This window comes from Armigeres subalbatus, chromosome 1 (assembly GCF_024139115.2).
Source record: "Armigeres subalbatus isolate Guangzhou_Male chromosome 1, GZ_Asu_2, whole genome shotgun sequence".
NCBI lineage: Eukaryota > Metazoa > Arthropoda > Insecta > Diptera > Culicidae > Armigeres > Armigeres subalbatus.
In genome coordinates, this window is record NC_085139.1 from 9402533 (window position 1) to 9426881 (window position 24349).

The 24349-nt window shown below is 40.3% G+C and overlaps 2 protein-coding genes and 1 long non-coding RNA gene across 3 annotated transcripts; all 3 read left to right on the plus strand.

The window, feature by feature from the left end:
- Positions 1-217: 217 nt before the first annotated feature.
- Positions 218-4136, plus strand: LOC134208071 (uncharacterized). Its single transcript, XR_009978486.1, has 3 exons — positions 218-1548; positions 1791-2350; positions 2410-4136. It is a non-coding gene; the product is annotated as an uncharacterized LOC134208071 (long non-coding RNA).
- A 2-nt stretch (positions 4137-4138) lies between these two features.
- Positions 4139-7984, plus strand: LOC134205948 (FLYWCH-type zinc finger-containing protein 1). Its single transcript, XM_062681651.1, has 4 exons — positions 4139-4178; positions 4250-4261; positions 7151-7372; positions 7689-7984. The coding sequence occupies exons 1-4, from the start codon at positions 4139-4141 to the stop codon at positions 7982-7984; spliced, it is 570 nt and encodes a 189-aa protein (XP_062537635.1).
- A 12690-nt stretch (positions 7985-20674) lies between these two features.
- LOC134208073 (uncharacterized) lies at positions 20675-24019 on the plus strand. Its single transcript, XM_062684165.1, has 5 exons — positions 20675-22253; positions 22316-22483; positions 22753-23476; positions 23543-23711; positions 23788-24019. Exons 3-5 carry the CDS (start codon positions 23168-23170, stop codon positions 23931-23933), a joined length of 624 nt encoding a protein of 207 aa, XP_062540149.1. The 5' UTR covers positions 20675-22253; positions 22316-22483; positions 22753-23167; the 3' UTR covers positions 23934-24019.
- The last annotated feature ends 330 nt before the right edge of the window (positions 24020-24349 follow it).

Here is a 24349-nt window from a genome sequence, read left to right on the forward strand (position 1 = left end):
CCAAACCCAATCCAAATCCAATCCAAATCCAATATTTTGAATTCGGATTGGATTAGATTAGATTTTTAATTGAATTTGGAAAGTCGTGCCTTCTTGTTTTTTTTGCTTCGCCATGTTTACGCCTCACTTTTTTGCGTAAAAGAGGCTGCTTTCGTCATCATTGAAAGAAAGTAATTACAAAACAAGCAAAACGATTTTTTTTCTTGGCATCGAATGTAAGGCTGATTTTTTCTTTCCCGCAAAACCGATTTGTCGGTGATCAGATGCGTGATTATGCATCTTCTGGGTATCATTTGTTGATGCCTTCGAATCACTCTTGGGACAATTTTAGTCGATTTTTTTTGGGACTTGTGGGTCACTCTTTATCACTTATTGGATATTTCCGGTAACATGGGTCATTTATGGGTGATTTCCGGTCATTTGAGAGTGACTTCTGCAACATCTCTACTAATCAATTTTCATCTATATCTACGAACCTGCACGAGGATTCCGTACGAAGCTTTAAAACTCCCAATTACTTCTGGATAACACCCGGTTATTATGAGCTCCAATCGGCCGTACCGTTCTAGCGAAGACTGAAACTATCCGAAATTAAGCGGAAACCATCCAAATTTTGGCTGGTACACTATCCCTATGCATGCCAACCGAACCGACACGTCTTCCCTACAATAGTCATAAATGTTCGGACCGAAACCATGACCGAATCCAATAAACATAAAGTTGTATTATGATGAATCAAAAAAAATAAGGTGTGATCTAGTACTTCATTTATTTGTTACTTTACCGATCTTATGCAAAGAACAAACAACATATGTGATTTTCATCCGAATTTCCTTCCATTTTTGCCCAACTTATCTAATACACTAATCAATTTGTTTGCCATTTCAGTTCCAAACTTCCGTGTAGCCAAGTTCGGTTACACCAAGCGTGGGAAGTCGATGCTGCTGTACAACGGATACGCCTACATCAAGGACCGCGACGCAAGAAACAGTTGCAACTGGAAGTGTTCCCTGTTCGGGAAGCTGAAGTGCCGCGCCAGGGCCGTTACGAAAACGGGCGCCAATGGGCGGCAGATGATGAAAATAACAAAACCCGTTCACAACCACGGCCACGAGGCATACCGGTTCGATACGTTGCATTTTTGCACCGATGACAACTGAAAATTAATTAAATTTGAATACATTTGTTCGTTTAATAGATTGTTGGATTAGATTTTTTTCGTAACAAATTCATCATAGTTTTTGATGCTTAACATGAATGCAGGTCACGAGCACTGTAATCTAAATTGTTCATTCATTGATTCCAGATGAGGCAATTTGTGTTCCGTATGGGAGTTCGGGAGTGGCATTTACCGTCAGTAGAAAAGGCAGACCGAAAATGGTATTCGGTGGACATACTTACGTAAGAAATAACAGTACCGCGCAGAAAACCTACTGGATATGTGCTGCCGCTCGTGACCGAAAGTGTCGATCCCGTGCGATCACGGTCAGAGGACAACAATACGTGATGATTAGGGATCCGACGCATAATCACTGATGGCAGTTAACCGTATGTTGCTCTTGCTGTTCAAATATTTTAAAGTTATTCAAGCTATGGAAACTTTTAACAGATAGAACTTCTAAAATAAGGCCAAAGGTTTGGCATTAATTTATTCGTGTCTACAAATGGTCAATCAAATAAATATTTTTTTTTAAATCATGACACTAATAGAAATTGTTTGTCAAGATAAATGGCGCAGTACTAGAGCAATTTATATTTTATCTAAAACATTCTGTTCGATTTCATTTCAGGAAACCCAGCGTACAAAACTGTTGTTCGTGCTAAGCGTAAACGGAGCTCAAACGGCCGGAAAAGGCGAGGTGCCGATAATCTTGACGTTCTCGAAATACTGAAAAGACCATCGGCGGAAGTGGCTCTTCTGCCATGTGTACTTGGCGGCATGAAAGTTCACTACCAGGATAACGTCTTCGCGTACCACTACGCCAAAGACGGCGCTAAGATCTACCGTTGTGTTCACTTTGCGCAACAAAGTTGCGCGGCTCGAGTTTTGGTTCATAATAAGCTAGTTTATCCGATATGCGAAAATCATTCTCATGGAAAATCAGAATAAAATTTCCTTTTTCAAACAAGACGTTTGCGTGACGTGACAATTTCAATTGCAGTACCGAATCAGCAGTTGCTTTTTTTTGTACCACTAATCGTGCTTTTTTTTTATAAATATTTGTAGATAGAGTAAGCACCTCGACACTCAACTGCCGAATTAAAATAAAAAATGAGCCATCGAAACGGGATATTCCTGCGGTTTCAATGTATTATCAAGATGGTATGTTGAAGTTCGTCGAGAAAGATGGTAAGTATTGCTCAGTTTTACGTGATGTGGTTTCGAGCTAACAAGTATTTCTTTTTCAGTTAAAGTCAAAGCCGAAAATCCCAGAATCCAAAGGCCTGCAGCTGGAACCGAAGTGTTCAAAAAACCTGTCGCAATAGGTGGCAAAAATAGGAAAACGATCAAAGTAGTTTCTTCTAAGCAAATCGTTGCCACCGGGGAACCTCACCCTATGGTTGTCGTTCCCACCAAAAAGGGAGCCGTCGGAGTGCTGCACGAGGGACATCACTTTGAATATCATTTCACCCGCACTGGACGAAAGATATATCGATGCGCATGGTTTAAAAAAGAGCAGTGCCAATCGCAAATACTGGTATTTGAAAGAAAGGTCTACGTAACTGTTGACGAACACTCGCACGGGGAACCGGCTCGAATGAGTGATGATGTGTTGGTCAAATCGGCGGTTAAGTAATCTGCCTCGGGGAAGGGTCGTTTGGCCGAGAGCCATTTGGTCGAATAACACATTAGGCCAAAAGTCATCAGGCCGAATTGAACGTTTGGCCAAAACGGTTATTTGGCTGAAAACGGTTTGGCCGGAAATGTCATTTGGCCGAAAGGGACATACGGCCGAGAATGTCGTTCTACCGAACTGCAGTGTTGGTTAAATCTCAAATTCTCAAATCTCATCGGCGATTCAAATCATGCATGAGTCAAATTCCATCAGAACCGTGGCCTAGAGAATCGCTCATGATGCGAATCGCGATTTGCAGCATGATTTTTACGTGTTCTTCATTGTTGAATGCAGTGAATTTCCCCCTTTTTCGCTTGAAAAAATGGTATTAAATCCATTTTGTAAACAAAACATATGCTTCGATTGCGTTTTGACGCTATGCGATTCTGTCCGAGAAACTCAAGCGCGATGCTCTCCCTAAAAAATCGCAAGCGAGTTAGCTCGTGCATGAAGCCTCGATGATTGAGATTTGACTATGATTCTACCAACACTGCCGAACTGGTAATTTAACCGAAAAAGTCGTTTGGCCTAAAAGGTCATTTGAGCGAAAATACCGTTTGGCCGAAATGGTCGTTTGGCAGAAAGGGTCATTCTGTAGAACATTCGGTACCAACACCAACCGTGCAGGTCAGTTCTAGGAATTGGTAGGAAAATGTTGACGCGATACTCGCTTTGATAGAAGCTGACGAGTTATCTGCACATCACAAGGATGTTGGTAAGCGGTGTAGTTTGATCGATGTTGAACCGATTGCACACAGCAGAAACATTAAAATTTTATTGACCGCACTATTATTTTGCATGCAAATCGGACGCGATTAGATGCGCACTAAATTTTTATTCGCCAAATAATTCACTCACCAGCACCCATGCAAAACCAAACATTACAATGAATGCGTGATCATTTTGCGAGCAAAAGGAAATACGATCGGACGCGCACTGGGTGTGGCCGAAAAGATCATTTACACGAAAATGTCGTTTTGCTGAAAGAGTCGGTTGACAGAAAAGGACATTTGGCTGTACGGGCTATATGACCGAAAAATTCACTTGGCCGAATAATAGTGAATGTGAAAAGTTTGAAGTGATTATAATGATAACTGAGAAGTGAGATGAAAAAATAAGCAGTGAAATGTGAGAATTATCAAGTGATATATGAGGCGTCTCATTTCTCACCTTTTACTTCCCACTCTACATTTCGCACTTCTTTCTACTCACTCCTCACTTCTTACTGTCGAAAGTGAGAATTGCGAATGATATTTTATTAAACTTATTTTTAGTAAGAAATAAGAAATAAGAAGTGGGAAATGGCGGCTGATGAGAGAAGTAACAAGTGGGATGTGAAAAGTAAGATGTGAGGAGTTTCTTTCCTCACTTCTAATTTCTCTCTATCCAACATCTCGTTTCTCTTTTTCTAGAAAGAATGAAAAGTGAGAATTAATAAGCAAAAAATGAGAAGAAGTGAGTCTTCCGCCTCACTTCTTACTTTTTACTATTCACTCCTGTTTCTCAGTTTTCAGTTCTCACTTCTCACTTTTCACAACGAGGAAGTTAAAATTAAGATATGACTAGTGGGTAATGAGAAAAGAGAATTCTCATTTCTTATTTCTCATTTCTCATTTCTTGCTACTTACATATAATGTCCTCCAGTTCTCCTTTCAGCCAAAAACTTTCTCTTTTTGGCAAAGTGCGCTGCAAATAGATGTCCTGATTTGATGATTTGAAACATTGTGTCGGTAAATTGTTCAATATATTGAATCCTTCCAAAATAGTGAGTTCCGTGTTGTCATGCAAAACTTAGGCTTCCCGAGTTTCTCCAGAAGTTTCAATGAAGTGAGAAAACCTATTTTTTCCTGCGTCATCCAAATAGTTAGTTCAGCAATTAGTAAGTAAAATAATCGCAGATGCATTCCTTAGCCTTCAAGTTTTTTTTTCAAATAAATTATCCAAAGAAACAGTCTCCAGGCAACATTTTATACAGCTGCGGTTTTCTTTTGGTAATCATAGATGATCTAACCATAGACGACCAGGGAGTCAAATGACTGATTTTGAAGGCAATTTTTTTTTTTAAATTTTTTAAGGAAATATTTTGGCTTTTTCAGTCTGATAAATTCGAACGGGTTTATATTTGCATTGCCCGACGTTTCGGCCCGTTTATTGGGTCTTTTCAAGGGAAAAGCTGTCTGCCGTTCTTCGTACACTTAACAGACAGCTTTTCCCTTGAAAAAGACCCAATAAACGGGGTTCCTCCTTAGCCGTGCGGTAAGATGCGCGGCCACAAAGCAAGACCATGCTGAGGGTGGCTGGGTTCGATTCCCGGTGCCGGTCTAGACAATTTTCGAATTGGCAATTGTCTCGACTTTCCTGGGCATAGAAGTATCATCGTGCAGAAATGGTAAGAAACCTCGCAGTTTATAACTGTGGAAGTGCTTAATGAACACTAAGCTGCGAGGCGGCTCTGTCCCAGTGAGGGATGTAATGCCAACAAAGAAGAAGAAACGGGCCGAAACGTCGGGCAATGCAAATATAAACCCGTTTGAATATATCTGACTGAAAAAGCCAAAATATTTCAATGAACACCCCAGTCGAACTGTAATCAATTTTTTAAAGAGATTTACACCCCTTGACCGGTTCATCTCTTACAAAGGCAAACTACTTAGATGGCCTTTTATCGACTCCAGGTGGTTTGATTTTCTTAGAAGTTTAAAAAAGAAATGCAGTTCTCTAGGCTTTATTTTTTTAAAGTGACCATTTCTCAATTGGGTGTGCTGGATTTTTCAGATCATCTGGGGCTAATTCCTAGTCGCTTTACGACACTGATCTTTCTCTTAGATTGCTATAAAAATGATTAAGAAAATTTTTGTAGGACGACGTTTGAATACAACAGCAAAAATAAAAATTTCTTATGTCTTCCTTTTAATCCATCTATAGAATCAAATGTCCTCCTTTAAAACAATTTGATCTGGTGCCTATTCATATGACTCGTTCAGCAAACCGTTCGCCCATATGACTTGTTGGGCCGAACGATAATTTCTGCGAAATGAATTTCGGCCAGATCTGTTTCGTTCTAATGGTTTGTTCAACCAAACAGCTTTCGGCCAAATGATATTCTCGGCCATATGGCTTTTTCTGTCAAGCGACCATTTCTGCCAATCGACATCTGGGAGCGTCCACAAATTACGTAGCGCTTAGAGAGGGGAGGGGGGTATAACATAGGGAGGAGAGGGGGTTGAAAATGCTCAATTTTTGCGTTACGTAATAAATGGATCTTCCCTTTTCGGTTAAATGGCCTGTTCGGCTTAACGACGTTTTCGGCCAAATGACTCTCAGCCTAACTCTCTTCGCCTAAACGGCTCTTTTCTTCAGTAATGTAGACTGAATGACAGTCAAAAATCTAATTTTAATAAATTTGATTAAAAGCGGATAAAAGCTATAAAGAAAGATTGTCGCTGTCATCGCTGTCCGGAACAACTTTTGCTGGCTGGGATAGGAACAATGAAAAAAATCCATACGATTTGACAGTTCTGTACATAACATGTTTTGGACAGCAAAACAAAGGGAACCGAAGCGACAATCTTTCTCTATAGTTTATAACCGCTTTTATTTTGTTGTATATCATTGCACTGTCAAACAATTTCGGAACCCCTCAATCGTTACTTTTGAACGAGGAAAAGCGTGACAAAGGGGGAATGGGGTGGAGTCGACAAATTTAGAAAAAATAGTAGACATCAAGTTTGAACCACTCCTTACAGCGAGAAGGATTAAAAAAAGATTGCCTTATTATACGATATAAAGATTACATAATATACAAATTAAAATAAGTATCTAAGAGACATAGACAACTGAAGCACAGTGCTTCAGTTGGAAGGTAAAGCCATTGAAGAAGATAAAGATAAAATTTTTGTAATTGAACAAGTGAAATTAATCAATTAGTTCTAGTACTTCATTTCTTGTCCGATGTTTTAAAAGAAATTAATATTTTATCGCATTACTTGTCTGCCTACACAAGACAATTATTTACATTACTAAATGTCAGCTGCAGATTGTGAAATACCGCTACACGAGACAAAAAATCTTCCGAGATTTTTTTGAATGGGATTGTGCACATCAGCACATGTAATCCCTCCGTATATGTTACATAATCAATCTTCGTCCAATCAGCTTAAGACCTCTTAGCCCTTAACATATTTTATTCATTATGATTTTGAAATATACTACAGAAAAAGAATTAAGAATACCTTGCTTGAATTATTTTATGAATATAAATTTCTGGTCTTTTCCCCGTTTCTTACATCTGAAAAATAATCATTCTTTTACAGATAGCTACCCCGAAATCAAATATGTCATGAGCGAACGGGGAACTCCACAGCTGACGATCGATGGATTTCGGTTCACGAGAAAACGAAGGAGTAAAACAACGATCCAGTGGGTGTGCATCCAAAACAAGTGCTTCAAATGCACGGCCCGAGCTACCACCAACTCCAAGGGAATGGTAGAACAACTGAGCAATAACCACAATCACACGCCGCAGCTGCGGCGTCGTAAGCCGGGCGAGCTGCGCAAACTAAAGATGGAATACCAAGCCAAAAAGCAGTGATGAAGTCGAAGTGAAACATGATTAATCTTTCCTTTTTTTATTTTTCATTCCTAGAAGTCGTGCAGTGTTTTGCCCTTTAATCTATGTCGAAAATTTACAGTTGAGGTTCAAATACGCCTATCTGTTATAAATATTAAAATTCAATAAAAAGGGTACGCACTCGTAATATTATTATGTGTTAATTTATGAGGCGTTATATCTGAACACACTTGCCAATAGCGTTTCGCTTTCAAACTAAATATTCCTTCTATCAATTTTAGACTACCTCCAATCGGGACCGTCGGTTGTCCACTATCACGTGTCGAAGCGGGGATCGTTCCAGCTGGAAATCGACGGCTACCGGTTCACGAGGATGAAAATTCTCCAGAGCACCATCCACTGGATCTGTCTGCAGACGAAGGCACTGCACTGTAAGGCCCGTGCCGTCACCAACAATGACCCGGAGGGTACCATCCGGCGGTGCTACAACTTTCACAACCATCCGCCCACGATGCGGCGCCGGCAGCACGGCGATCTGCAACGGATCCGGGAGGACCGGATGAATGATCGACGATGAGATGGTGTTGCTTTTGGTGATATGTTAACTATTTGAATTTTAAATCTGTTAAATTGCGATTGTTTCTAAAATTCCATTTCGTAAAACTTGGTGTTCTAAAATAAGTTTTCGGGAGAGTTGTGGCGAAGTAGAACTAGAGCGGTCATTAAAATTTGATTATAACCTATTACGATTATTATTTTATGGAGATATTTAGAATGTTACCATGATAGTTTGATAATCGTACTATACAAAATATCAGGAGATTGAAAAAATATCTTTGAATTCAATTAATTGCATATTAATCATTTTTTGTTAAATATCTTGAAACTGAAACTTGCGAAAAAGAATCCACGTGTCTTGGAGGGACTCAAACCCTCAACCTCATATTCTCTAGATAGGCGTGGTAACCCTTACATAACAACACTTAAAGGTCAAGTTTGCGGAAATGCCATCAGAATAACCTCCACCGAGGTTAGCTCTTTTTTTTGCAAATTGAATATCTTTCGGATGCTTGATTTGTCTAATCGTCACATGTGCTTTACTGTTTGTGGGGTTTGAGTAAGTTACCATCAGCGTGTCAATCGGTGAGCAGCAAGCCATGACTTAGCCTCTTCTTGCCAGATCTCCGTGGGGTGCACTCGCACCCACGGAGAGCTGCTGTCATCGCATTTCACTCCGGCCATTCAAGGCCACACATTTTGGCGTTCCTGCCAGGTTATTTTTTGGATACTGACGCTGATTTCAAAAGGTGAGTTGAATTCAAGTGGGTAATGTGCCAATGTGTTGAAATATGCGATGATTAAAAAAACACAAGGCAAGGTGGTTTGTATTGCTACAAAACGCGCCTAGAAGACCGCTGGAAAATGGATTGGTTGCAAAATCACAAAGCGTGTTATCACGCCTATCTAGAGAGTAGGAGGATGAGGGTTCGAGTCCCTCTTCTTCTTCTTCTTCTTCTTCTAATTGGCATTACATCCTCAGACTGGGACAGAGCCGCCTCGCAGCTTAGTGTTCATTAAGCACTTCCACAGTTATTAACTGCGAGGTTTCTAAGCCAGGTTACCATTTTTGCATTCGTATATCATGAGGCTAACACGATGATACTTTTATGCCCAGGGAAGTAGAGACAATTTCCAATTCGAAAATTGCCTTGACCGGCACCGGGAATCGAACCCAGCCACCCTCAGCATGGTCTTGCTTTGTAGCCGCGCGTCTTACCGCATGGCTAAGGAGGGCCCCTGTGTCCCTCGAGTCCCTCTAAGATACTTGGATTTTTTTTCTTCGCTAATTCCATATTAATTTGTCCATTTCGAAACATATGCTGTGCATATGCACAGCCAAGATATTTAACATCATTGACTCATTCTACTTGACATTTTACACATTTTCTTTCAACTATCCCTTGTCTGATTTGCACTCCATTTATAATTAACTGAAAGTTGCACTTCAACTTATTCAAATTACACCCAAGTATTTTTATTTGGAAGTTACAAAAAATTTAAGTAAAAATTTTCACGAGACAGTTTTTGGACAAATTTTCCGAATTTCCATGAGAAGTTCTTGCGAATATCTTTGGGTAAAAATTCCGAATTTTTATGGGAAATTTTTCGATTTTTCATAGGAAATTCTTCTCGATCTCCACAAGAAATTCTTCTGCGTTTCCACGAGACATTCTTGGGAATTTCCACGAAAAAATCTTGAGATTTTCCATGGGTAATTCTTTCAAATGTCCATTGGAAATTACACATTTCAAATATCTTATGAATTTTTCATATTTTCACTGGAACACTGGAATACTGAGAATAATACAAACGAAAAATTTTGTAAAACGTAATTTGCGTAATATTTATGTGATCATTTTTTAAGTGGAGCAAATCAGGTTTATGTACATAAAAATAAGTTTTATTTAGTATTCTAAAGCTAACCCAACCCATGTGCAACAAACCAATCCTTAAACCTATGTCTTTTAAGGATTCCAACTGTGTGTGCCGTGGAATTGCGTGCATTTCGTGTTTATTCGCCAATAGTTTGTTTACTTGCAATTGAATATCGATAACTCGTAAATTCGTAATGTGCATATAATTAGACTGATTATCTGAAGCTATATCATGGTCACTAGCGTGTTGTATCGTTGACAAAGTTGTAAATTAGAAACCAACGATCGTGCAAAATTCTATCCGTATAGCTGTTGCGCCGTCATTACCACTCATCATTCCTGTTTCACAATGGGCATTGGTTGCGGTATTTGCTCTCTTTTCGTCGGAGGAATGGATGAGTATACCGTCCACGGTGTGTCTATGGGGAAACATTTTTCAAAAATCAGTATCTCTGAAACACCCACCACGTGAAAGTAGATGCTCTCCTCTTTCATATAGTGGGTAAATTAAAATGTTCTATCGGGGGATCTAGAACAATTTTTATTTTTTTCACTATTTTTGGTGCAAATTCCATAGAAATCTCAAATTAAAGCCGATTTAACCCCCCCAAAAATGTATAGAAAAATGACCCCCGATAAAACATTTTAAAAATGCACCTACGTGAAAGAGGAGAACCTATACTTTCGTGTAGTGAGTGTTTTAGAGATACTGATTTTTTGAAAATAAGCCTCTTTGGACAAACACACCGTGCGTCTGTGATGGATGCTGTGTTAAATATCATCTAAACTGCACGCAGATGAATACATATCAGATGCGAGTATGTGTCGATTTTGAGAATAAACCATTTTATGAGACAGATTAGAACAGCTGATCGAAATTTTGAGTGGACGGCTCGGTCTTTGTTTTGGAAAATTTGCATGTAAACCATCATCATTTCGTCATCATCATCATCATTTCATTTCATTTTCGCCAATGTTCCTTGTAAAATGTAAATATTAGTGTTTGGTCTCCTGTCATTTGAGCTTTTTATAAAATGGCTTATGTCCTATGGTTGTGCAAAGAATGTCTTTCCTCGTTCCGTAAGCAGCACTTGGCATCAGGAATGAATAATTCGAATACGGAGGAGAAGGATGATCTATATAAAAGCAATATCAATAGCGTCGTGAGTGAACTACGTTCAGAAGTGGCGGTAATAAAGCAAAGCTTTACTGAGCTGCAGCGGACACTAAACAGTGGTTACCAACCGATCAATAACAGTGTCGTTATGCCGAAAACATCTACACCTCATGGAAGCTATTATGATTCAACACAATTATTTAAAGGATCTAACGCTGAAGCCTCCGGATCCAAACGATTTTGGATGTATTTTACAAGAGTTGCGAAGAACGTGTCGTCAGATGTAATGCGTGAAATGGTTACAAAGTGCCTGAAATCAAGTGATCTACCCAACGTAGTTAAGCTTGTACCGAGTTGGAGTAATTTAGAAAACCTACGATATGTTTCCTTCAAGATTGGAATAGACTGGAAGTATAAAGAAAAAGCGCTTATGCAGTCAACGTGGCCTTTGGGACTACTGTACAGACCGTTTGTACATCGTGAATCCAGCTATTGGGAACCATAAAAAAGATTTTTCGCAGTCTGCAGTTTTCATTTTGTTTGGATCATGCCTATATTATATCTTGTTTCAATTGTATTTTGTTTATGGATTATTCTCTTAATATTGTGTGTAATGTAAACTCATCAATCATATGTAATTAGTAGAAATTAAGTTAATAAGATCATTGGGGCTATTATTAGCCTGTTGATCGAAAACAAATAAACAAATAAACAAATTAAAGAAGAAATAGACAATTGTAAATGATGTCATTTGGGAGATGAGATACATAATACATTGTGTAAATAAAGCGATTCCATATAGGTGACCATTTAGGTTTTTCCCTAAGGGTGAAAAATTTGTAACATTCCCAACAAACAATTTAAGCTGAATAAGCTTGTTTTTTGGGTATATTTTTTACTAAATAAGCGCTTTACAGGCTTCCAATGCTGGGGTTAGTGCGGTTAGCAGGGTAACAAGACTAAATAATGTGAAGAGCGCCCCAGAACTTCACACTCGCAGGCTCCGTTTAAGGTTAGAGTTTTCTAGACCCTCCTAAGCATTCATCCAAAGGTACGATAAACTTTTAAGTCGCATTACATCGAGAATCAGGGTAACATTTTAAGTTTTATAAAGCTCTTGATGACCATAATTTACTCTACAAGAGTGTCCCAGTAACATTTTGGTTTTATAATGGTTTTAAGACATTCTTGGAGAGAAGTCACGCGATATTTACATTTTATTCTCTCCAGCTTTCATAGAAAACGTAAACAATGAAAGGAATTCTGCCAAATTTTCACGGATTTTTATTTCATGAAAGCGCATCAAACTATTGTAAACAAGCTGTTTCTTCTTCAATAATGTTACTTCTAACTCGAAAATCAAAAACAATACAATCATTTTGTCGACTAGTCATCATTATTTGCACAGATATAATAAAACTGTTTAGAAATTTAGATTTCAAAGCAAAGCAACATTCCCATCATGACTGCTTGTAATGTGGCAGATTACCGGGACACGGCTACATTTTCATTTGGTCTCTTGAAAATGAAAATGCAACTGTTTTCGCTTTCACATGACAGTCACGAAAACTACCAGTACTGCTCACAGTACATACTTCGGAGTTTCTTTAATTCAAGACCAATAACGATGCCGACCACGTCGTCACAGTCAATTAGGATTAGGGGAGCAAAATTAGTTCGGCACTGCTACAAGAGACCGAAAAATCCTGTGCATCTCCATGAGCGCACTGGAAAGGAATAGTTAGGAAGGAAATATTTTGGAAATCGCCATGGTAAGCGACTAATTATTTATTTTGAACGACGCCAAATTCATGATGATATAAAAACAGAAAAGCAACGCGTATCTAACGTATTTTCCAGACGACTGATTCGATATCTTAACTACTTCGCGACGACTAAAACACGCACTGCACTTGCTTGTTCGATGGCTACTGCAAACTATTGAAGATCGTGCATGTTTCGACCGCGGAGCAAAGCGCAATACATGCGCATTTTAGCAACGACTAAAACACGCACTGTACTCGTTGAAAAAGTAGCTTATTCAGCTTAAAATAATTTGTTGGCGAGCCACTAGATCCCGTGTTGTACAACATATGCTCGGTCAAACAAAACATTATATGTTCGAATAAAATGCACTTGACATATAATTATTCAGAAAATAAAGGAATTGTTCTTCAAGAATTCAAGGAATTGGTCCTAGAACTTCTTCGGCAGTTCGTACTAGAATATTTCAGTCTGGAAATATTTCAGAACTTCATTTAAAAATGGTTTGGAAACGCGACAATCTTTTTTAAAATTCTTTAACTAATACGTCTATGTCGTGACCCGGACTCAATACTCAGCAAACTGAACTCTGTTGTCGATTCGTTCTGACACGAACGAAAAACCGAAAACATTTTTGCGTTACCATGGAGCACAAGTTGGCCCTACACGCTGATTAAAAACAATCAATAAATGAGTACGAATCGTTACAATGTAATAATCTTAAAGGTATTTTGTAATAACTCCTCATTCCAATCTTATCCACTACATTCTACATCTAGAATTTTTCCAGAAACTTTTTTAGGAATTCCTTCGCAAATTTCACCATTAACCCTTTTCAGGCTCACGTGGTCATATATGACCACAAAAGAAAAATAGATGTATGAAATCGCACGATGGATGAAAATGCACACTGTCTTCAGCAAAACTGCTCGAAATAAACTCCCCTATCAGAGAAAAATATCAGACAGGGGCGATTAAGGCCTTACAGCCTAGAACGTCCTGAACACGGTGAAGTTAGGAAAAGATAAATATTAGGTATATTTGTAGCAAATGATCATGTTTTACATAAGATTTTTATTCAAACGTAACCGTAGAGTTACCATGATATACAAAAAACTATTTGAATCTTTCTTGGACGTACTAGGCCATCCAAACTATCCTTGAGTTCGGAACTCGAGATCTACAGCTACAATAAAGTCTTTTTCAAGTTCTGAAACTTCAATATACATTCAATTATATCCATTACAACTCCTAGGAGGTCAACAGATGTCGTAAGAAAGTTTTGAAATATTCTGGACAATTCAAACTGTCCTTGAGCTCGGGACTTGAAATCTACAGCTACAATAAAGTATTTTTTCAGTCCTCAAAGTTTCAATACATTCAGTTGAATCCATTACAGCTCCTAGGAGGTCAACAGATATCGTGAGATAGTTTTGAGATATTCTGGGCCATCCAAACTGTCCTTGAGTTCGGGACTTGAGATCTACAGCTGCAAGAAAGTCTTTTTTCAGTCCTCAAAGCTTCAATATGCATTCAGTTGAATCCATAACAGCTCCTGGAAGGGCAAAAGATATCGCAAGATAGTTTGGGATATTCTGGGTCATCCAAACTATTCTTGAGTTCAGGACTTGAGATCTACAGCTACAATAAAGCCTTTTTTCAGTCTTCAAAGCTTCAATATACATTCAATTATATCCATTACAGCTCTCAGGAGGTCAACAGATGTCGTAAGACAGTTTTGAGATATTCTGGGACATCCAAACTGTCCTTGAGCTCGGGACTTGAGATCTACAGCTACAATAAAGTATTTTTTCAGTCCTCAAAGTTTCAATACATTCAGTTATATCTATTACAGCTCCTAGAGGGCAAAAGATATCGCAAAATAGTTTGGAAATATTCTGAATCATCCAAACTGTCCTTAAGTTCGGGACTTAAGATCTACAGCTACAATAAAGTCTTTTTTTCAGTCCTCAAAGCTTCAATATGCATTCAGTTGAATCCATTACAGCCCCTGGGAGGGCAAAAGATACCGTAAGATAGTTTTGTGATTTTGTGATATTCTGGGTAATCCGTACTGTCCTTGAGTTTGTGACTTAAGATCTACAACTACAAGAAAGTCTTTTTTCGGTACTCATAGCTTCAATGTATATTCAGTTATATGCATCACAGCTCCTAGGAGATCTCCCGGCTCAAAATTGCTATACTTGCAAAATTCCAGGTCATCCAAACTGTCTTGTAGCACAGAATCTACGTTCTTAAGCTTGCAAACTAACGTTTTTTGCCATAAAATGTCTTGATTTACGTTCAACTCGGTTCATCACCTCTATTGGTAGAAGAAAAAACCGCTAGATTGATCTGAGATAATCCAAACTGTTCTTGTGTTCGTAACGCGCGATCATTATTTGTGACAGTAGCTTTTTCCCTTACAAAAAATTTTGATACGAGTTCAACCACACCCGTTACATCTCCTTGAAGTATAAAATGGATCGGCAGATAGTATGTATAAATGTTCTAAGTCATCCAAACTATCCTTGAGGCGCAGTCAACAATTGTAGCCATGGCTTTTTCCACTACTCAAGCTTTTGATACGTATTCAACTATATGCATTGCATCTCCAGGAATTCTACAAACATCGTTATATAGCTTTGGATATTCTAGCTTATCTAAACTATACTTTTAACTAGAGATTTTCCCAACACTGCTATATGTATGTGATTATTACAATTGTTGTAGATCACAAGCTCTGAACTTAAGAACGATTTGAATGGCCCAGGATATCTCAAAACCATCTCACCATGTCTTTTGATGTTCAGAAATGTGCTATGGACACGGTTGGATGCATATCCAAGCTTGGAGTGACGAAAAAGCAAGTGTCTTGGCTATAGATCGCAAGTTCTGGACTCAAGGATGGTTTGGATACCCCAGGATATCCTAAAACCATCTCACCATGTCTCTTGATCTGCAGAAATATGTTATGAACGTGATTGAATACATAGCCAAGTTTAGAGTGACGCAAAAAGCTTGTGTGGTGGCTGTAGATCGCAAGTTCTGGACTCAAGGATAGTTCGGATGACCCAGGATATCCCAAAACCATCTCATTATGTCTCTTGATCTTCAGGAATACGTTATGGACATGGTTGAATACATATGCAAGCTTGGAGTGACGCAAAAAAGCTTGTTTCGTGGCTGTAGATAGCAGGTTCTGGACTCAAGGTTAGTTCGGATGACCCAGGATATCCCAAAATCATCTAACCATGTCTCTTGATCTTCTGGAATATGTTTTGGATATGGTTGAATGCCTATGCAAGCTTGGTGTGACGAAAAAATCTTACGTCGTGATTGTAGATCGCTAGTTCTGGACTCAAGGATGATTTGGAAGACCTAGGATATCTCAAAACCATCTGATTATGTCTCTTGATCTCCAGGAATATGTTATGGAGATGGTTGAATACATACCCAAGCTTGGAATGATGAAAAAAGCTTTTGTTGTGGCTGTAGTTCTGAACTCAAAGACAGTTTGGATGACCTAGCACACACCAAAAAATATGTCTCATCTTATACTATAATTTATCCATTATTTATCACGAAAACAAATGGAATATATCAAATATACTGTGTAATACTGCTTGGAAAAATTTAGGCCTGAAAGAGTTAAGAAGTTCCACAGGAAACTCATTCACGAATTTATATAAAAAATTTCTTTTTAGTTTCAGGAATTCCTTCAAGAAATACTGCACGCATTGATCATCAATATCTTTTATGAACTCCTTTGGATATTCCCACAAAAAATCCGTCGTGAATTCTTCATGAAAGAGAAATTCCTGGCGTAGTTTCTAGGAGAATTCTTTGGAGAAATTTCCAGGTGAATATATAGAGATAATTTTGGCGGATATTCTAGTAGGTATTTTTGAGAGAATTCTTAGAGAATTTCTGATGAAGTCTGAAGAAAAAGCGTGATATTCAGGAAAAGTTTTCAAGGTAATTGCCCGGAAAAACCCCTCTAAAGTTTTCTGGACGAGTTCTTGGAGAAATTCTGGAGAAGTTTTCATGGGAATTGCCTGAGAGATTGTTGAAGGAATTTGTAAAGGAGTTCTTGTAAAACCTTTCGGAAGAATTCCTAAATAAAATTCCCGGAGAATAAATTTCCAGATTAATTTATTTGTGAACGACCCTTCCGAAGAATCTCAAGAGATTCGGGTAGGAATTTCTTGAAGAATTCCCAGAGGAATGCGCGGAAGATTTTCTAGATCTAGATTTCGCAATTTAATTTCTATAAGAAGTTCTTCCAGAATTCCTGGACAATTTCCCAAAGAATTCCCGGGAGGTGGATTTAGTAAAATTCCATGAGAACTTCAGAAAAAAATCAGGAGAAATATTTGAAGGAGTTTCTGGAGGAACTTCAGAGAGAATTTTGGAGTATTTATTATTCATCTCGAGAAAAGCTAGAATGCTGCGGCTGGTTGCTCCTCAGGTAATCGCAACAGTCACTTAGCACGACAGAGTCAATGACAATTTTACCCACCGTATGCACTTGTCATAAAAACACTCTTCATGTACTCAGTTACTACGGTTGTCTCTCACTAATACAATAAAACACTGCTGTCATTTGAAAAAAAATATGTAGTTTTGTTTTAAGCGAGAAAATTCTACCCAAGACTTCTTGGGGATTTCTTGAGCAAACATCCAGGACCATTTTTTATATGCATGCCTCCCGAAGAATTTCTATTTTTATTTGTAGAAATTACCGGAAGAATTGCTGAAGGCGTTTCCGGAGAAATGGCTGGAGGAATTTCCGGAGGAATTCCGGGAGAAGCTCCCGGGGGAATTCCTGCAGGAACTCCTGGAGGAATTCCTGGAGAAACTCCCAAAGGAATTCCTGGAAGAACTACTGAAGGAACTTCGGAACAAATTCCAGGAGAAACTTTGGGAGGAATTCCTGGATGAACTTTCATAGGAATTCCTAAAAGTACTACCGCAGAAATTCCTGGAGAAATTTCTGGAGGAACTTCCGGAGGAATCCCAGGAGGAACTCCTGGAGGAATTCCTGGAGGAATTCCTGGAGGAATTCCTGGAGGAACTCCTGGAGGAACTCCTGGAGGAACTCTTGGAGGAATTCCTGGAGGAACTCCTGGAGGAATTCCTGGAGGAACTCCTGGAGGAATTCCTAGAGGAACTCCTGGAGGAATTCCTGGAGGAACTCCTGGAGGAATTCCTGGAGGAACTCCTGGAGGAATTCCTGGAGGAACTCCTGGAGGAATTCCTGGAGGCTCCTGGAGAATATCCTGGAGGAACTCCTGGTGGAACTCCTGGAAGAATTCCTGGTGGAACTCCTGGAGGAATTCCTGGTGGAACTCCTGGAGGAATTCCTGGTGGAACTCCTGGAGGAATTCCTGGAGGAACTCCTGGAGGAACTCCTGGAGGAACTCCTGGAGGAACTCCTGGAGGAACTCCTGGAGGAACTCCTGGAGGAATTCCTGGAGGAACTCCAGGAGGAATTTCTGGAGGAATTCCTGGAGGAACTCCTGGAGGAATTCCTGGAGGAACTCCTGGAGGAACTCCTGGAGGAATTCCTGGAGGAACTCCTGGACGAACTCCTGGAGGAATTCCTGGAGGAACTCCTGGAGGAGCTCCTGGAGGAACTTCTGGTGGAATTCATGGAGGAATTCCTGGAGGAATTCCTGGAGAAATTCCTGGAGGAATTCCTGGAGGAACTCCCGGAGGAACTCCCGGAGGAAGTCCTGGAGGAACTCCTGGAGAAATTCCTGGAGGACCTCCTGGAGGAATTCCTGGAGGAACTCCTGGAGGAATTCCTGGAGGAACTCCTAGAGGAATTCCTGGAGAATCTCCCGGAGGAATTTCTGGAGGGACTCCCGGAGGAATTCCTGGAGTACCTCCCGAAGGAATTCCTGGAGGAACTACCGAAGGAATTTCTGGAGGAACTCCCGAAGGAATTCCTGGTGGAACTCCCGAAGGAATTTCTGGAAGAACTCCTGGAGGAACTTCGGAACAAATTCCAGGAGAAACTTTGGGAGAAATACCTGGAGGAACTTTTCGAGGAATTTTCGGACGAACTTATATTTAATCAAAAAATAAAATTGATGAAGGGAAATCGATCAATACAGTTGCGCCCTTTGATGATTCTAAGAGCAATATTTTTATAAATTTCAAATTAGTTTATCTAATTTAACAATTTGTTTGCAACTTTGACCCTACAGCACTAACTTCCCTTATTTGTCCACTCAAAGTCGATAAGTCTTCTAAAAATTCTCCGAGTTGTTTCACAACCTAGATCTTGTGACCTTCGATTAGCGGCCCGAGTCGTCTGAGTGTATTATTATGAGGTGAGGGTTTGAATCCCTCACCAGTCGTTAAATCTCTTAGTTAAACTCACTAGCCAAAACCACCAGAGCCGCAACCAGTCGAAATACCTATATGGAAAGAATGAAAACGCGGATATCAACAGCATTTGAAATTCGTTCTAAACGAACAAAGCCTCGGAGTTCTACCACACCACGCCAAGCGCCTTTTCCACTGACTTGTGATATTTTGTTCGTAAGGGGAAAACGGAAATCATTTCATAACAATCTATACGTACATTTTTTACAGGATATTCTCAGTTTTGGGGTTGAGGGATATTTTTTTCGATTTGTTATGTTGACAGCTCGAGAGCTCATATATTTTTAAATAGTCGATAACGGCACTGGCCACGTCCTCATGGTCTATCGAGGATGGAAAGAGAATTGATGATGCAATAACTCGCCCGTTGCAAGCCGAGAACACCTCTTCACCAACCACGAGTTCATGCGGAATTTTATTGGAATCTAGGGTTCTATGACAGAGGTTCGTCTTGCTTAACGGGTTGCCAATGTCTAATTGGATGCCGAAACGAGCTTTTGGGCCCATTTCGAATTCTAACAGTAACATACTAGAACTAGTCAAGTTGTAGGTATAGGATAGAAGATGGAAACGGTATGCCCATTTCCAGTTCTAGCGATTTCTATATGGAAAGATACAAAGTACGGGCCTGGGATTACAAGCACGCTTCTACGCTTCTTAAGCAACATCTCAACCCCTTTCAAGAGGATTGGACGGAGGACTCCTTCCAAGAGGCCCGGAAGCCTCCTTCCAAGAGGCCCGGAAGCCTCCTTCCAAGAGGCCCGGAAGCCTCCTTCCAAGAGGCCCGGAAGCCTCCTTCCAAGAGGCCCGGAAGCCTCCTTCCAAGAGGCCCGGAAGCCTCCTTCCAAGAGGCCCGGAAGCCTCCTTCCAAGAGGCCAGAAGCCTCCTTCCAAGAGGCCCGGAAGCCTCCTTCCAAGAGGCCCGGAAGCCTCCTTCCAAGAGGCCCGGAAGCCTCCTTCGAAGAGGCACCGAAGCCTCCTTCCAAGAGGCCAGGAAGCCTCCTTCCAAGAGGCCCGGAAGCCTCCTTCCAAGAGGCCCGGAAGCCTCCTTCCAAGAGGCCCGGAAGCCTCCTTCCAAGAGGCCCGGAAGCCTCCTTCCAAGAGGCCCGGAAGCCTCCTTCCAAGAGGCCGGGAAGCCTCCTTCCAAGAGGCCGGGAAGCCTCCTTCCAAGAGGCCCGGAAGCCTCCTTCCAAGAGGCCCGGAAGCCTCCTTCCAAGAGGCCCGGAAGCCTCCTTCCAAGAGCCCCGGAAGCCTCCTTCCAAGAGGCCCGGAAGCCTCCTTCCAAGAGGCCCGGAAGCCTCCTTCCAAGAGGCCCGGAAGCCTCCTTCCAAGAGGCCCGGAGCCTCCTTCCAAGAGGCCCGGAAGCCTCCTTCCAAGAGGCCCGGAAGCCTCCTTCCAAGAGGCCCGGAAGCCTCCTTCCAAGAGGCCCGGAAGCCTCCTTCCAAGAGGCCCGGAAGCCTCCTTCCAAGAGGCCCGGAAGCCTCCTTCCAAGAGGCCCGGAAGCCTCCTTCCAAGAGGCCCGGAAGCCTCCTTCCAAGAGGCCCGGAAGCCTCCTTCCAAGAGGCCCGGAAGCCTCCTTCCTAGAGGCCCGGAAGCCTCCTTCCAAGAGGCCCGGAAGCCTCCTTCCAAGAGGCCTGGAAGCCTCCTTTCAAGAGGCCTGGAAGCCTCCTTCCAAGAGGCCCGGAAGCCTCCTTCCAAGAGGTCCGGAAGCCTCCTTCCAAGAGGCCTTAGATTTTTATGTGGATTGTCTGATATTAATCTTATAATCAGGAAGTTTAGCAAAAACTTCGTTGAGTTACAAGAAACTGTGTATGAATGTCATATAAAAAGATTTTTATCTATGCAATTATAAGTTCTTTCGTTGAAAATAATAAGTATGACCGCTCAAGCTCGTAGGCTAAAAGGAACTGTTTATTCAACCGTATATCACGAAAGCAGAGCCCTGTTTCAAGCTCAATGTAACTCGTCTCTGAGCACCCAATCAGTGGGTTGCGTCGGTTAAACCGAACGCCGACTTACTACAAAAAGAAATCGGGTGTTACTATGAAATATTTTATTGCTTTAACTTCACGCCTCTAAACTAAGATTGATCCACCTAGTGGTGTTAGTAGATTGTTGGATGGTTATCCACTTGTTAGAGGAAATGAAATTTCCAATCAGCTTCATGTTTTTTTGCTTGCCTTACCTATGGACATCGATTTTGGTTTGATTTTATTGGATATTTTTATCAAAGTTAGTGCCACGTGTAAATGATAAACCAATGGATAACCGAAGATATCTCTTGAAGGTGCTCACAATTATTTAGTCTTATAGAAACGTCGACCGTCGAACTAGAACCTAATCGACGTTTTATAAGGCCTATTTCTAGATCTAGTACTTCAATAAATGTAAATGTTTTAACAAATGCAGTTCTTTTGTTCTTAATCCACATTATCCCATCTGTGATCGCTCAGCGAACTTTATGCCTGAACTCCGGACAACAATGGGTTACACTCAAGATGAGAATTCACGATCTCGTGTTGCAGGATACTTCGTTTGTGATGACAATTTTATTAGCATGCGCTTGAAGTCAACCGAAGTAAGAGTTGTGGAATCTGCCTGCCCATTCTTACATCTGGTGTACGAATAGTTGCATTACTCCATCTCTTTTCAGTTGCACAACTCGTGCCATTACTAAGCGTGACAAAAAATATGGCGTACAAAATTACGGTTCTAACAATCATCGAATTATTCAGAAGCGTCACGATCCCGGAGGATTCACTGGACTAAGAGAACTGTACGGGCTACAAAAAGCAGAGCAACGTGACCTCGTTGTCAGTATTGTCTATCGCGCTACTAAAAGCTGAATGTTCTTTATAGCAAGGAAAATAAATTCGTGCGCCTAAAATTAATGTTGCATTATTTTGAAATCCAATTCTTTCGTTTGTTTAAAACAATTTACTTGGTGCAATTCACATTTGATTTTCTTTATATTGCAGCATTTGATGATGGTGGCAATGCCACCGACGTTGATATTTACTACATGGTGACACCCCGCGGAACAACTCAACTGGTGGTGGACGGATTCCCATACACCAAACAAAACGAACGTGCTCATATGACTTTTTGGGCGTGTTGCCAGGCGAGGCCGTTGAAGTAAGTATTTTCGGAATATCAACCGTAAAACATCTTTTATATTTGATAAACTTATATTTCAGTTGTTCCGCTCGGGTTTCATCGCACAAGGATGGAAGAATCACTTTTCGAGGAGAGCACAACCATGGAAAAATTCAGGAGAGGCGCAAAGCTGGAGCGTTGAGGGAACTACTCGAGCAACGTGGCAAAGAGAAAGCTCAACGGAAACAGTTGAAAAACATGGAATTCAAGTATGAATACACGCAAGTGTTGAAAGGAGATAATTCGAATAAAGGCGATAACATTGTTTAGAAAATTAATCATTTTGGGAGCTAAATTTTTATTGTCTTATAATAAGTCAAAATCAGACAGAAAACCGAAATTTTCTCGAATATTGTTGGAACCCACAACGAAAGTACTTAGTTAAATATCAAATTGACACAACTGATGAATTTCAATAATCAAAATAATTTAAGTTCCCAAATCCTTAAATTAATGATCTACAATCCTTTCTTTTTAGGTAAAGCTCTGTTCCAAATCGGAAACCGCAACTCGTTGAAATTATTTTTCAACAACCACTTCTACACCCGATCGTACACGGCAGAACGGTCCAGCAAGTGGGTCTGCGACAGAAAGAATATGCTGAAATGCAAAGCTCGGATACGGTTGAATCAGGACAAAACTTGTGTCGTACTAAACCCTCACCACAATCACCCGGCTCGAAATCCAAATATCATTGGGATGCTGATCGATTTCACCGACGAAGATTTGAGCAATATGTTCCACAAAAACTCGCTGGGCGTTTTTAGCCAAAAACCAGCCGATCGTTCAACTGTGAAGCAACAAACGAATAAAACTGATGCTTAACACTATTATTCTGTTGATTTATTGAATGCGTCACGTAGTCTTATTTTTTACATTTTAATAAAATAACAATGCATTTGTACTCCATTTCAGCGCACAAGATTATGAAGCTTCGAAAACGGATCTACTACCTCAAAAAAGTGTCCAACGAATTCGCGCACCATAATGACAATCCTGTTACGCCACAGATCGAATATCTGCAACGCGATCTCGAAATACTCACCGAAACTCTCCCGACGAAGAAGGACCACACAACAGGTACGGCAACGGACGGCGATTCCGATTCCGTTCCTGGCTTTGAGTTTCCACTGGCTGAGCAGGACGAAATCGAACGGTTGGAAGCGGAAGTGAAGAATGATCCGTATGTCCGTTGCCAATACGTAGGTTTTACAGAATTCATTAACATCTCGGCATACATGTGATCAATGTTTTCTATTTCAAAATAGGTGAAATATCTCATGAAGATAAAACCGCGACCGATGAATTTGGTGCAGTTTTTGCCGATGGTGTTTTGCGACGAGGCTCTCATTTCCTACAACTACCACGGAGCGCACGCTTCCGGTAAAACAAGGTTCTCTATGAAGGTGTACTGCATTTTTACCGATTGCTTTCTTGGTGAGTGCAAGGTTTATAAGATATGAGTAGATTGTTGATGATAGGACAGCCTATAAATGGTTTATGGTCTTTACAGAGGCTTTCGAGGAAGATGGTTTTGACAAGCACATGCTGGGTAACCAATTGACGATGGCCATCAAGCAGAGTCGTAATCGAATGCGGCAAAGAACGTACCGGGCGAAGAAGACGCTGAAGCGAATCAGTTCTAAGGGAACGGATTGACGAGCATCATATTGCTTCAATGAGATATTTACAGCTAAAAAAACATAGAGTTAGATGTTTGAAACGAGTAAAAACTCTGAGAACAATGTTGTATTAGAATTATTTTCTTCAACATGAGATAGCATAGTACGATACTTCTTTAGTGTATAAACATGCTTATAAATTAATTTAATCCATTGGGTGTCATATGAAAAGCAGAATACTAATAGGGTTGAAATCGAAAGAATCAAGAGAATAAAAAAATCAAAAGAATCAAAAGAATCGAAAGAATGAAAAGAATCAAAAGAATCAAAAGAATCGAAAAAATCGAAAGAATCGAAAGAATCGAAAGAATAGAAAGAATCGAAAGAATCGAAAGAACCGAAAGAATCGAAAGAATCAAAAGAATCAAAAGAATCAAAAGAATCGAAAAAATC